The sequence below is a fragment of the Myotis nattereri genome, assembly GCF_964212035.1.
Source record: "Myotis nattereri genome assembly, chromosome: X".
NCBI lineage: Eukaryota > Metazoa > Chordata > Mammalia > Chiroptera > Vespertilionidae > Myotis > Myotis nattereri.
This window is the reverse complement of record NC_138078.1, coordinates 31,728,259-31,743,892: the sequence shown is the minus strand read 5'-3', so window position 1 is coordinate 31,743,892 and position 15,634 is coordinate 31,728,259. Positions and strand designations below refer to the sequence as shown.

Sequence of the window (15,634 nt, the reverse complement as noted above, 5' to 3'; positions counted from 1 at the left end):
GATTTTTGTTGGGTTTTGTTCAAAGTAAATCTGAAAAACTTTTTGCCCTAAAGAAATATCATTGATTATGAGTATGTATAAAGATAGAATCACCCCTGACTGGTTTGGCTCAGTGGATAGAGCGTCGGCCTGCGGACTCAAGGGTCCTGGGTTCGATTCCGATCAAGGGCACATACCTTGGTTACAGGCACATCCCCAATAAGGGGTGTGCAGGAGGCAGCTGATCAATGTTTTTGGCTCTCTATCCCTCTCCCTTCCTCTCTGTAAAAAATCAATAAAATATACTTTTTAAAATAAAGATAGGATCAGACAGGGAAAGAAAAGGGGAGAAAATCAGAAATAACTAATCACTGAAAGTTAAAAACTGAGAAGGTATCTGTGCCGTTCTGATAGGCTTGGGCAGTTAGAGTAATTTAAACTACCCAAATAATATTTTCTTTCTTGTTTCAAGCTTTGAAATGAAATATATATATATATATATATATATATATATATATATATAGAGAGAGAGAGAGAGAGAGAGAGAGAGAGAGAGAGAGAGAGAGAATAATTCTTACTTTAATGTTTAGTGACTGCATTAGATTCTTTATTCCAACTAAAGCTCTTAGGATATAGAAAATGAAAAACAAATCCCCAAGAACTAGAGTTATTAGTAAAAGTGAAAAATATCTACAGTGCCTTTGCTTCAACATTTTTCATTCCATATGGATCCATAAATATTTGTAACAAATAGTAGGTAAATGAATTTCACCATTAATAAAATAAGCAAATTTGAGATAGATTTTTCCCTGTTTTTTTTTTTTTTAATCTCAGTAGAAAACACACTTATCTTGAATGTGCAGTTCTCAATAGGAATAAAAATCTAACCTAAATTCAATTTAAGGAGAAAAATGTTACTGATATACCATAAGCCTAAAGTCTTCTAACTACCTTGAAAATAAACTGAGAGATTTGTTACAAAATTGTAGGTTTGTTTTGTTTTTTTGTCTTATTATCAGGAAAACAAAATACAATACTATAAAAACCTTACTTAATGTTTGCTACATTAACCAAGCTACGGGGGTAAGGGGGATGAAGGAGACAGAGAATTAACGTGTCTCTCTCACATCAATGTTTCTCTCTCTCACTCTTTCTCCCTCCTCCCTCCCTTCCACTCTTTCTAGAAATCAATGGAAAAAATATCCTTGGATGATGATTTAAAATTTAAAAATAAAGAAATTTCATAGGAAAATCTTCAAATTAGTTTACATTCAACGAAATTCTTTGTCTAAAACACTGCATTCCTAGAAAGCTAGCATAACTTCAGATTCAGCCAATTTTTATTGAGGGTCTACTAAGGACAGTGATATGAGCTTCAACTTTATTTTTGTCATTTAAACCTGCCACAAACATTTTGAGGTAATTTTTCCTAGTCTTCAAATAGGGACACTGAAGTTTAGAGATGTAATATCCCAAGACACAGGGATATTCAGTCCTGTTCAGACTCATCTCTTCAGGGAGAAAATATTGAAATAAGAAAATGGGTGTATCTGGTGATAACTCTTGAATGATTATTGAAGTTGAACTGAATGATACATTTGTGAGAACTTTATAATTGACAGACTTTTTAAAATTGTTTCCCTGTGTCATATAGGCAAACTGTATTTGTCTAATCTATTAGAGCAGCGGTTCTCAACTTGTGGGTCACGACCCCTTTGGGGTCAAATGACCCTTTCACAGGGGTCACCTAAGACCATCAGAAAACACATGTATAATTACATATTGTTTTTGTGATTAATCACTATGCTTAATTATGTTCAATTTGTAACAATGAAAATACATCCTGCATATCAGATATTTACCTTACGATTCATAACAGTAGCAAAATTACAGTTATGAAGTAGCAACAAAAATAATTTTATGGTTGGGGGGTCACCACCACATGAGGAACTGTATTAAAGGGCCGCAGCATTAGGAAGGTTGAGAACCACTGTATTAGAGAAAATCACTACCTGTATAAACTCAAGTGTTTTAATATTTTGTTTTCTAATTCTGTGTTACAAATAGGTTCCATTACACATTTTTTCCTTATGCAATGTAAGTTGATTTTCAGAATCTCTAGGTATGTAGAACATGGTAGTTGATGTGTCTCTTTACTGTTATGCAATTTGTTAAAGTGGTGAAGATATATACTTAAAATTAGATATAATTTTAATTTGTTTTGAATTTGTTAAGTCAACTAGTTAAAAAGATATTATTATAGGAATGAATATTAATCATCTTTAAATGGAGCAAAATTTGACTTTTATGTAATAGCTCAGTGGTTTCTCAAACTGTGGTCCTCACACCAGAATATCAATCATCAATTTGGCACTTAAAAATTCCAGTCGCCAAGTCCTACCCTAGTCCTATTGAATCACACAAACTTTGGAAGTTGAGAACATCCTATATAATAAAACTCTAATATGCAAATTGACCAAATGGTGGAGTGACCAGTCACTATGACGTGCACTGACCACCAGGAGATTGCCCCCTGGTGGTCAGTGCACTCCCACAGGGGAGCACTGCTCAGCCAGAAGCCGGGCTCAAGGCTGGCAAGTACAGCAGTGGTGGCAGCAGCCTCTCCCTCCTCCGAAGCAGCGCTAAGGACCCCTCAGGGGATGTCCCGGACTGTGAGAGGGTGCGGGCTGGTCTGAGGGGACCCCCCCTGCAGTGCACAAATGTTGTGCACCAGGCCTCTAGTTTTTTATGAAAGACTTATATCACATTTGATGCATAACAAAATTAAGAACCATTGCTGTTAAGGTGATGGATCAATAACTTGTTCCTTTGTACCTTACATTGATCCTCTCTATTAAGATATGTTAATTAAGCAAAGAAGCAGTTATTTTAAAGTTAGCACCTGAATTTCCCAGTTAGAGCAGTAATTTTTTCTTCCTGATTTGAGCCAGATTAAGAAGAAAGGTTTCTTCCCTGGTTGATGAAATGGATTGCACATTTCCTGGCAGGGAAGCAAAATGAAAAATCTGCTTTACAGCCTCTCCAGTCAGCAAAATGACTAAACCCCTAAGAAGTTTAAAAGCAGGGTTATATTGGCACCCTGAGGACATTTTACAGATAAGTCAGGGTAACAAAACATTATCACCTGGAAGGGTCAGGTAATTGATGTAAATGTGTGCCCTCCCCTCCCATCTTTCCTAGACACATCTCTTTAATGATCAGCATCTTTCCCACTTTTACTTCTGTGCCTCTTGTTTCCCAATTTCTGAAGACAGTAACATTATTACTCTCCACTCATATAATGCTCTCTTCTCTACTACCTTTTTCAGAGGTAGGCAGGCTGGTGTTCTGGAGAAGAGACTTTTACATGCCTTTGGTATTATTTGGCTGTTTATATTAGAAATTCGAGAAACTGAAGGATGTAATTCCACACAGATAAAAGTCACTCATCCTCCCATGCAAGTCTCAAATAATTCTTTTTCTAAAGATACCGTAAGGAGCCCACTCCCAATAGAAACAGAAAAAGACAATCCACACATTTCTCTGATAGCACTATGATATGTAGACAAGTTCAATAAATACACAGTAGGCCTGCTATGACAATGATATCAACTATTTTCAAATTTTAAAATTTCAGTATGTCATAATATCTGTAGACAATATTAGTCATTGATATTATTGAAAAGGCTAAGAGTTAACCAGAAACTCTCTACCTCCATCCCCTCTTTCTTCCTTCACCTCACCACATAATTGTAAAAACTTTTAAAATTTTATATTCATGTACAATCTTTTCTTTTTTAATACAGTGAAATAATGGGATCAATCTGATGATCAGAAATCTTACCTCAAGCCTTAAGAATAACAATCTACCTATTTAAAGTTATTATAATTGTTTTGGTACCAAGATAGTTAGTATTCTTGATAACAAGGAGACAGCAGTAGTAAAATAAAAAACAGACAAAGGTTCCTGCTCTCATGTATAGTATACAAGAGGACTGGTGCATGAAATTTGTGCACTGGGGGCATGTCTCTCAGCCCAGCCTGCATCCTCCCCAATCCGGGACCCCTTGGGGGATGTCCCACTGCATGCAGGATCGGGCCTAAACTGACAGTCAGACATCCCTCTCACAATCCGGGACTGCTGGTTCCCAACCACTCACCTGCCTGCCTGATTGCCCCTAACCGCTTCTGCCTGCCAGCCTGATCACCCTCTAACCACTCCCCTGCTGACTTGATTGATGCCTAACTGCTCCCCTGCCAGCCCGATTGCCCCCAACTCCCCTCCCTGCCAGCCTGGTCACCCCTAACTGCCCTCCCCTGCTGGCATGATCTTGCCCCCAACTGCCCTACCCCGCCTCCCTGGTTGCCTCCAACTGCCCTCTCCTGCCGGCCTGATCTCACCCCCAACTGCCCTCCCCTGCCGGCCTGATCACCCCTAATGGCCTCTGCCTCGGCCCCCACCAAGATGGCTTTGTCCTGAAGGAAGTCGGACATCCAGAAGATGGCCGGTCGACCCGGTCTAATTAGCATATTACCCTTTCATTTGTATAGATATATTATATAGAATAGGATTGCTTAAATGGGGGGGAAGCCTTTTTCAGCAGAAAATGCTCTTGGCAGACAAAAGCACATAATCCCTATATCTGGACTGATAGCCAGCCATATGCACTATACTGCCAAACTGGTCATTAAAAAATTGAACCGCTTTCTTACAACTTACACCAAACAGCTGTTGCCCTTAAAACCCCTCCTCAGCCTCCACCTTAGGTTCTGCCTTCACAGTTCACCCAGATTAGGTTCTGATTGGTCAGTTTCGATGCCAGTCAGCATCAAAAGCTCCACCTCCTAGGCAGCCATTGGCTCCTGGCACTTCACCCAGATTAAGTACTGATTGGTTGGTTTCTATGCTATTCAGCATCTCCTGGCTTATCTCTGGGCCTGATCAAAGAGGCAGGGCTGATTAGCAGCCCCTGCAGAGTCCCGGGCTGCTGAGGAAGCCAAGAAAGAAAGAGAGAGGCAACAGCTGATCAACAGCTGCCACAGAGGCTTCAGATCAGACCCTGCCTTTCTCTCTGCAGGCCTCTCTCCAGGCCTGATCCACAGCCCCTCAGCAGTCAGTGCTGGGTCGCCATGGCAACCCAGCACTGACTTCCAGTGTTTGGTGAGCCCTCTGTTGTTAAGGACCCTTGTTCTATATATATATATATATATATATATATATATATATATATATATATATATAGAGAGAGAGAGAGAGAGAGAGAGAGAGAGATTATTATCCTCACTTTACAAATATGGAAATTGAGTCACAGAAAGGTTAATTTACCTAGGGGCTTGCAAATCATAGAGCAGGGTTTCAAACCTAAACAGTCAGGCTCCATCATTTTTTGCTCTTCATCAGTATGCTCTCAGCTGCCTAAATTAATATGTAGCGTGTGTTAATATTTAGCATTAACATTTTAAAGACCCTGAGATTTTCTGCTTGAATACATTTAGCAAATTAAAAAAAAGAATAGAAAACAGTATACCCAGTGAAATTTCAATTTCAGATAAACAAATAATCATTTTTTAGTATAAGGTTGTCCGGTGGAATATTTTGTTAAAAAATCATTTGCTTTTTATCTAAAATTCAATCTTCACTGAGCACCCTATAATTATTCCACCAAACTTTGCTTTAAGAAAAACTGTTTAAATGTGTTTAACCCATTTTTTTTTAACACTAGTTTGAACAAGGAATATTTTCTTTTTGGCACACCTGATATCCTGTGGAAGTTTCATGGAATTTTCTTCTAATGCCAGTGTGAATACTTTTCAGGTTAGCTAGTTTGAATGCTTACTGCAGACCACAGTGATCTCTCCTTCTTTTAATTCTTAAAGACACTTAACAATCTATGCCACATCATTTCACACTTAATTTTCCACTTCTGTAACTTGTTGACTTTTTTCCAAAATAATGTGACATATCCTTAATGACAGGGACTGGGTATCATACATCTTCCAGATTCTCATGGATATAGTATTTGTTATCAGCATGACATTTTATCTGAAAGAAGATTTATTCTAATTCATAATTTATAAGAACTTGTTTTGTCAAAGTGCTAATATAAGGATCTAGAGCAGTGGTTCTCAACCTTGGCTGCATATTAGAATCACCTGGAAATCTTTTTAAAATCCTGATTTCTGGGCCTCATCCTCCGGAAATTCTGTTTCTTTGTTGCTAATGTTGTGGCCCCACCCCATAACAAAGAAACAGAATTTCCGGAGGATGAGGCCCAGAAATCAGGATTTTAAAAAGATTCCCAGGTGATTCTAATGTGCAACCAAGGTTGAGAACCACTGATCTAGAGTAAAACAGGGCCATAATTGGTTTTTGAAGTGTTCTATCTCATATTCTCAGGCTGGTGACTGTTCATTCCTTTGTTATTAGCTTTCTATTTTCATTTATCAGCATCATTTATTGTTCTGTCTCCCTAAAGATATGTAAGAATTTTTGAATAAAATGTTTCTTTTCCACATTTGATGATGGCAACACGAGTCATTGTTCCACTCAGAGCATGGACACTTCCTTATATTCATGCAGGTCAGGTTATTACACAACACTTGGTTATTTTGTTTTTGTTATTGCTCCTCAATTTGGAAGAGGAAAACAGGAATCTTGCTTGTGCTGAATGTAATCTCAATGACACCAACAAAGGAGAGTCCCTTGAGCCAGCTGTATTTAGGGCAAAACTCTCAAATCAAATAATAAAGTATAATTTGTTTGTTAAAAAATAAAAACTAATGACCAGGTAGGTGGCTGTATTCTTCCACTACTGAGTGAGTCAGCTGGGTTCAGTTTCTATGTCACCATCACCAAAGCCCAAAGGAAAGAATTAACCCAAGAAAAATGTGAAAGTAAGCACTAGAGTCATATAGAAAGTCTCTAGCAGCCTTGACTTTAATTTTTAGAAGGACTTTTCCATTCTGAGCATTTACCATATGTTTATCTCATTTTTTCTACAAAGTTCTTGTTAACCTTTATATATAGTCATCTGGGCTCTAAGCAAGAAGTTAAAATTAAGAGCTTGTTTTCTAAATGGATTCCCAAATGCTTTTACAAAGCATGGTAGGTTTAAGAAATTTAATAAAAGCAGTCTCCACTTTGCTTCAATAAATGAAGAAGTTGTTCACCTCCTCAGTTAGATAGCAGTTATCCTATCTTTAGTGTTTAGTTTATATTATTACATCATATGTGTTGATAAATGTTTTAAAATATACATTTCAAACACCAGCCTTTAAGATAAAATAAAATAAAAACACTCAAAACCCTTTCTCCATGGATTATAAAGGGATGCTCTTATTTAACTGACAAGCTGTGTTTCTTGTACTTCCCCATATTCAATTCCATTACAAATTAGTATTTTTAAGCCTATGTAATAAATTCCCACAAACTCTGAGCAAAATGTAGGTGTCATTCAGATGTGAAGACCTATTACAAGATTAAAACAGATTTCTAATCATTTATCATTCATTTTGTAGCATGTGATTTAAAAAAAAAAGATGAATAACTTGACAGTTCCCACTCATATACACTGAAACATAATACACTTGTACTAGTTTGGGGCTATTATGGACCTTAACATGCAGTGTGACCTTGGTCTGAGAAAACATGTTTGGTTAGCACAGAAACTTAATCATAAGAAGTCATTAGTAGAATCCTTCTTCTTTACAGCCCTTTTCTAGGACTAGGAAATTTATTGCTTGTGGGACAGGTAGGATATGAACAATGGGCCAAATAGAGTCCAGGGTTATCTCATCTGTGTGAAAACTGCTGCTGAAAATCAATGTGACCTCTGCTACACTGTCATCGCAATTCCCACCCTCCGTGTCCTATTTGTCTTTTGGTAGAAGCTTAGATCTGTGTGCCTGTCTCTATGTGTCTCTCTTGGGCCAGATTATCAAAATGAATCATTGCCTGCATACCTCTTATATTTCTATTTATTTTCCTGGTGTTGACTAGGTCTGATGAAATATGATTCTTTTTGCATTTGATCCTCACTGCAGCCAGTAACACCTAATTCAACCATGTCTATCTCTTTAAAGAAGAGTAATACTATTTGAAACTTCAATCTCCTGTACAGCAACACAAACCATAGACCATACAACCTGTCTTCATAGACAATAGTAATTTTCCTTTTAACCAATTTAGTGGCATTTCTTTCATCTCCAAATAGAAAACTCTGGGCAATTTTAATGTGGTTATAATTTTGTTTTATGCATACTGAATGTATTGCTTCTTTTTCAAGCATCTTATTTGTAAAGTACTTCTCAGATTGTTACCACTGAGTTGAATGTATGTGTAGAGCAATACATAACAAGAAATCCATTAATTTTAAGAATTCTGCCACTAATACAAAATATTTATTCAGGGGAAATATTAAAATCTCCAAATTAGCAGGAAGTGAATGTTCTAAGTTTGTAACAGTTCATTTTTAAAAATAGACCTTCTAGGCTACATAAAATTTTACTTTAAGATTTATAAACATCAATAAAAATGCATAGAACCTCTTCTGTTATTATTAATTTTGGTAGAGCATATGAAGTCACTCTATCCATTTAATGCACTCATGTGCAAAAGACAAAATACTAGATAATACAGAATTCAAACAGTACAAATAAAGCATAATATCTCCTGGTTAGTTATTGAGAAATGTACTTTAAAAACATTAGATCTGTTGCCTAAGACATATTTTAAGATTTAGGGTGTTTTTGTTGCTGTTTTTTGAGATATTTCAAGTGTTCAAATCTTGTAGTTGAAATAGATCACAAAATTTGTGATAATGTGCTCATTTCCTCTGAATTTCTTCACCTCTTACAAAACTGCCATGGACAGAAAGGGAAGAAGGGAGAAAGGAAGGGAGAAAGGAAGAAAAGAAGGAAGAAAAAGAAAGATAGAAACGAAGACAGAGAGGGAGGGAGAGAGAAAAAGATAGAGAAAAGAGGAAAGAAAAGAAAGGGGGAAAGAGAAGTAAGGACAGAGAGGAAAGGAAGAAATGTTCTATAAAATGTTAGAGTTGCCGAAACTGGTTTAGCTCAGTGGATAGAGCGTCGGCCTGCTGACTGAAAGGTCCCGGGTTCAATTCTGGTCAAGGGCATGTACCTGGGTTGCGGGCACATCCCCAGTAGGAGATGTGCAGGAGGCAGCTGATCGATTAAAATATATTTAAAAAAATGTTAGAGTTAATATTATAAGAGAGTTATAGAAAACACTTTCATCACATGTTTATGATTAAAATTTATTATTATTTGTATATTTAAACATCAGCTTTTAAAAATGAATTTATTGGTATGACATTGGTTAATAAACTTACATTGGTTTTAGGTATACAATTATCTAATACATCAGAATTTTATTTTTAAGATTTACTATAAATCATTCCAAAAATATGTTCATTGTAGCTTCCTTTGTTAAAAGAAAATTAATAGGTTTATTTATGCATTTAATAGAATTAAGACAGATAAACAAATGCTCTTTATAACATTTTGGATATAAATAACATGAAGCTTTAGTGAAAATAATTTTGATTCTCTAAAAATAGTTGCTGAGCATTTTTATCCTTATAGATTTTAAAACATTGAAAGTTGTAAAGGTGATCTATATTAAAAGCATTTTATTCAGAGATAATGCTATCCCATCTCACAGAAGGTTCCCACAATTCTATGCCACAGCTTCCCACATAAGAATTCCCATAAAAACCATGTTGACTGTGAAATAAATGGGGTTCAAGACTCTGCACATTACATATATAGAATGCTTACAATTGAAACATGAAGTCTAACTGTATGACAAATCTATATTCCCTACAGGAACCAGAACCAATAGCTAGGTTTGTGTTTTCAAACCCTGTGAAAATTGGTTAGTCTGGATACAAGCCTAGTTTTTGGTGTGTGTTTTGTTTTGTATTAGTCTCATAACATATGGAGTTACTGAAAATTCTTTTGACTAGAGACAAGCATATTTTCCAAACTTTGCTTATGTCCAGTTACTGAAATAAAGAGACTGTAGTGAGTAGAGTAATTTTGTTTGAGCTGCTATGATTCACACCATCATACAATGTTGTTGAGGCTATTTAAGAATACCAGGGTTTGTTTGAGTACATTGCAAGAATGCCTCTTTAAATCAGTTTCCTTTTACATATGTCAAAAAATCCCAATTCCTAATTGCAGAGGAAACTTTGCTATCTGGTTCGTACATCTCACATAAAATATTTTCAACCAGAATTCAAGTGGATAGACAAACAGTTGGCTTCTCAAAGTAAGAAGAGATTCCTTTTATAATTTGATATATCTATCCAAAATCATTTTGAAACATCTTATTTTATCTCTTTATCTGAGATTTAGAAAAAAATCTTATTAAAATAAAGAGAATATGGGAGAAGAAAATAAAATTAAAAGGGGAAAATGATACAACATCTCTTTTTACAAGACAAATTATTTTTTTCATGAGAAATATTATTGGAAACAAAAGGTAACACTAGAATCTATCCAAATGTCCATCAACTAGTGAATGATTAAACTAAAAGCAATATATCCATGCAATTGAATCATTTTCAACAATAAAGAAGAAACCAATGACTCATGCTACAACATGGATGAACCTCTAAATATTATGCTGTACTTCACATCCCTTTGACTCTTTTGTAACTACCAATCCGCACTTCTCAATCCCTTCACTTTTTTCACTGTTAAACACACACAGACACACACACACACACACAAAAACATGCTAAGTGGAAGAAGCCATTCACAAAAGACCATGCATTATATGATTTTATTTATGGAAAATATCCAGATAAGGCAACCCTTATAGTAGATTAGTGGTTGCTAGGAGCCAGGTGTGGGAAGAGAGATGAACTATAAATGAGCATGAAGGGTATTTTGGGTTGATTGAGATGTTCTAAAATAGATTTGTGGTGATGGTTTCACAACTCTGTAAATTTACTAAAAAGTCATTGAAGCATACATTTAAAATAGGTGAATTTTATTGTATATGAAATATTTCTCAATGTTAAAATGAATGAGATAGATGATGATATAGGTTGATAGATGATAGAGGTAGATAGATAGATAGATAGATAGATAAAAGATAGATAGATAGATAGATAGATAGATAGATAGATAGATAGATAGATACATAGATGAAAGATAGATTTGAAGAGAAACAATTAAAAAGCAGTTTAGCCGAAACCGGTTTGGCTCAGTGGATAAAGCGTAGGCCTGCGGACTGAGGGGTCCCAGGTTCGATTCCGGTCAAGGGCATGTACCTGGGTTGCGGGCACATCCCCAGTGGGAGGTGTGCGGGGGGCAGCTGATCGATGTTTCTCTCTCATCGATGTTTCTAACTCTCTATCCCTCTCCCTTCCTCTCTGTAAAAAATCAATAAAATATATATTTTTTTTAAAAAAAAGCAGTTTAAAGTCTACCAGGAAATTGTCTGATTATTTAGTTTGTAGGTATTAATAAACATATCTTAAATGTGTTTCTCCAAATATCATTACTCTTTAGCAGTAAATGTTTTATTTGCAATGATTCTTTTCTGAAACACTTATTTTGAGAAATCAGAGGGAGCTGGGGATTATATATGCACAACTTCCAATTAGGAGTTTTTATTTAGTTTTAGAATCAAAATCTTTATAGATGCTATTAAAAGTGAATAAAACTGAACATTTTAAGTTGTTAATTTGTGAATCTTCTGATGTTAATTTTATATTTTTCAGAAGAGGTACCAGTTCAAATCCCAATGATGAAGTCAACATTGGACAAGATCCAACTCACTCCTGGGCAGGCATTGCCTCCTGGATTCCCTGGACCATTCATTTTTGCTGATAGTCTGTCTTCTGTGGAAACTCTGTTGACCAACATTCAGGTCAACAATATTTCTATAAACAAAATAAATGTAATACAAGACATTAGCACCTACATATATTATGTCATATTTGAGAACTAAAACATATAAGATGAACCGCATTCCATTTGCTGTACTTTGACAGGGTCTACTGAAAGTGGCTTTGGATAATGCTCGCATCCAGGAGAAGCAGATTCAACAAGAAAAAAAGGAACTGCGAATGGAGCTCTATAGAGAAAGAGAAATTAGAGAAAACATTGAAAGACAACTCGCAGTTGAGCTTCAAAGCAGAAGTAAGTTTAACAAGATCAATTATGGAATGAATACTGTGTTGGTGATATTTTCAATAGTAATATAAATATTTTTAGGGATAGCTTAGAAATGCTGAAAACAAATGAAAGCTAGGAATCAAATACTGTTTGTAATCTACAAGGTAAGATATTTAGTCTATTTTTTCATAATAAAAACAATGAATTAGATATGAATTTCATTCCAGTTGCAGATTTGGAACCATGAATATTCCTAGTTTTCTCTACAATTTTATAAAATACACCTACCTGTGTGTAGATAATCTAACAAATTCAGATTCTGGGGTTATAAGTTAAATAAAAGTCAGTTCCTGTTCTTGAGAGATTTACATTTTAGAGGGCTAGCACAACCAACCAGTTAATTTCAAGAAAAAGTGGCAGGAGCAATGAAGTATAGTATATATGGTTATGTAGAGAGAGGCTAGTTAGTATACCTTGGTGGTGGTGAGTGGGTAGATAGTTGAGGAAAACTTCCTGATGCTCACATGTGAACCTGTATCTTGAAGATTCAGTAAGCTACGAAAGGGCATGAGAGTTCCTGAGTTATTTTAACATTCTAGACCAGGGGGGAAGAACCCTTTTGCTGCCAAGGGCCATTTGGATATTTTTTTAAAATATATTTTTATTGATTTCAGAGAGGAAGAGAGAGGTAGAGAGAGAGAGAAACATCAATGATGAGAGAGAATCATTGATTGGCTGCCTTCTGCACGCCCCCCAATGTGGATCAAGCCCACGATCTGGGCATGTGCCCTGACTGGCAATTGAAACTCAACCTTCTGCTTCATAGGTCAATGCTCAACCACTGAGCCATGCCAGTTGGGATATTTCTGGGTAACTTTTTATTTCTTCTTTGATCTCTTTCTTAAAACACCTGCTGTTTAAAAACATGTTACTTAGTCTCCATGTGTTTGAATGATTTTTAGTTCTTTTATTGTAATTTACTACTATTTTCATATCATATAGTTTCAATCATCTTGAATTTATATTGACTTATTTATGTCCTAACATGTGCTCTATCTTTGAGAATATCCCATGTGCACTTGAGAAGATTGTATATCCTATTGCTTTGGGATGAATTGTCCTGTAAATATCAAATAAATCCATCTGATCCAGTGTTTTGTTTAAGGTAGCTGTTGCCTTGTTGACTTTTTGTCTGGAAAAGCTTATTCAATGATGTCATTGGGGTGTTGAATCTTGTATTATGACTGCATTTCTATCAATCACTTCCTTAATGTCCAAGAAAATTTTCTTTATATACTTAAGGTGCACATATATTTACAAGGGTTACATCCTCTTGTAGGATACATTCCTTTAGTATTAGGTAGTTACTTTCCTTGTGTCTTGTTATGGCCTTTGTTTTGAAGTCTATATTGTCAGATATGAGTATTATTATTGCAGGTGGTTTTTTGTTTGTTTGTTTCCATGTGCATGAAAGTTTTTTTCTCATCACTTCACATTCAGTCTTTGTGTATCATTTGCTCTGATATGGGTCTCTTGTAGAAAGCATATAAATGGGTCATGTTTCCTTATCCATTTCACTAACCTGTGTCTTTTGATCAGAACATTTAAATCATTTACATTCAATTTTCTTTTTTATAGGTACTTATTTATTTTTTATACCTATATTCTTCTCTGTATATATTCTTTTTCTTTTTCTTAAAGCAGGATCATTAATATTTCTTGAAATACTGGTTTGGTGATAATGAACTCCTTTAGTTTTTTTTTAGTTTTTTTTTTTTTTTTTTTTTTTTTTGCTTGCTTGTTTTTTGTTTTTGTTTTTGTCTGGGAAGCTCTTTATTTTTCCTTCAATTTTATTTTTTTAATATATTTTATTGATTTTTTACAGAGAGGAAGGGAGAGGGATAGAGAGTTAGAAACATCAATGAGAGAGAAACATCGATCAGCTGCCTCCTGCACACCCCTTACTGGGGATGTGGCCGCAACCCAGGTACATGCCCTTGACCGGAATCGAACCTGGGACCCTTCAGTCCACAGGCCGATGCTCTATCCACTGAGCCAAACCGGTTAGGGCTAGTTTTCCTTCAATTTTAAATGAGAACCTTGCTAGGTAGACTAGTCTTGGTTGTAACTCCTAGCTTTTCATCACTTTGGATATTTCATGCCAATCCCTTCTGGCCTGTAGAGCTTCTGTTGAGAAATTAGCTGGCAGTCTTTTGGGAGCTCCCTTATAGATAACTAACTGCTTTTCTATTGTTGCTTTTAAGATTCTCTCTTTGTCTTTAATCTTTGCCATTTGATTTATGATGTGTCTTAGTGTGGGCCTCTTTAGGTTCATCATTTTTATTGTTTAAAGTATTACAAATAGTAGTACATATGTCCCCTTTTTCCCCCATTGACCTCCCCCAGGGCTCTCCCATCTCCTGGCACATGCCCTCACCCCCCTAGTGCCTGTATCCATTGTTTATGCTTATATGCATGCATACAAGTCCTTTGGTTGATCTCTTCATTGGGACTCTCTGTGCTTCCTGAACTTGTGTGACTTTTTCCTTCACCAGGTGAGGGAAGTTTTCAGCCATTATTTTTCAAACAGGTTCCTTATCCTTTGCTCACTCTCTTCTCCTCCTGGTACTCCTATGATGCAGTTGTTGTTATACTTGATGTTGTCCTAAAAGTTTCTTAGACTTCCCTCATTTTTTTTAAATTATCTTTTTTTTTATGCTCTGTGTATCTGCTTATTGTTACCTTGTCCTCTAAATTGCTGATTTTATCCTCTGCTTCATCTAACCTGATGTTGATTCCTTCTAATATATTCATTTCAGATATTGTATTCTTCATTTCTGACTGTTTTTTTTTTATAGTTCCTATGTCCTTTTTAATGCTTAATATCTCTATGTTTAATTCCTCACTGAGATTATCTATTCTGCCCCTATGGTCCTTGAGCATTCTTATAAGCATTATTTTAAACTCTGTGTCTGGTATTTTTGTTGCTTTCATTTCATTTATTTTTTTTTTCAGGAGAATTTTCTTGTTATTTTATTTGGGACATATTTTTTGTCTCTCCATTCTGTCTGTATATTAGGTATATCTGCTATGACTCCTAAACTTCTTATAATGGGTTTATGATGAAGGTATCTTGTTGGACTCACTGCCACAATCTTCCAGATCACCTGAGCCTAATGCTCCAGGAATGTTTTGGGTTTTTTTTGTCTGCTATGGGTACCCTCCTGTAGTAATCACGACTTGAGTGTTGTTGGCCTTTTGTGGGTGGAGTTAACCCTTCAGGCTGGTTGACTATGAGGATAAATTTAGATCATCATATAGGAGACACTCTAAAGTGATTGCATCCCAAAGCAGAGTTATTCCCAGCAGGGTCTGGTGCCTGCTGGAATCCCTCTTTGGTGTGCTGCTTGTGTGGCTAGTTGGGTGCAGCTCTGGTGTGTTCTGAAGTCCACACAGGCTGTATTAGTTCTGGGTTTACTTGGGTGGGGTTCAGGTACAGGTT

The 15,634-nt window shown here is 36.0% G+C and overlaps 1 protein-coding gene across 2 annotated transcripts in view; it reads left to right on the top strand.

The window, feature by feature from the left end:
* Nucleotides 1-15,634, top strand: part of DACH2 (dachshund family transcription factor 2) — a gene marked incomplete at its 5' end in the record, with an annotated part of 789,041 nt that overhangs the window by 742,479 nt on the left and 30,928 nt on the right. Inside the window, 2 exons of one of the 2 annotated variants that reach the window (XM_081115454.1) lie at nt 11,736-11,884; nt 12,009-12,156. In XM_081115454.1, the coding sequence (XP_080971580.1) occupies nt 11,736-11,884; nt 12,009-12,156 (297 nt within the window). Of the gene's footprint in view, nt 1-11,735; nt 11,915-12,008; nt 12,157-15,634 lie in introns of both variants that reach the window. The other variant, XM_081115453.1, reaches the window with a different exon arrangement.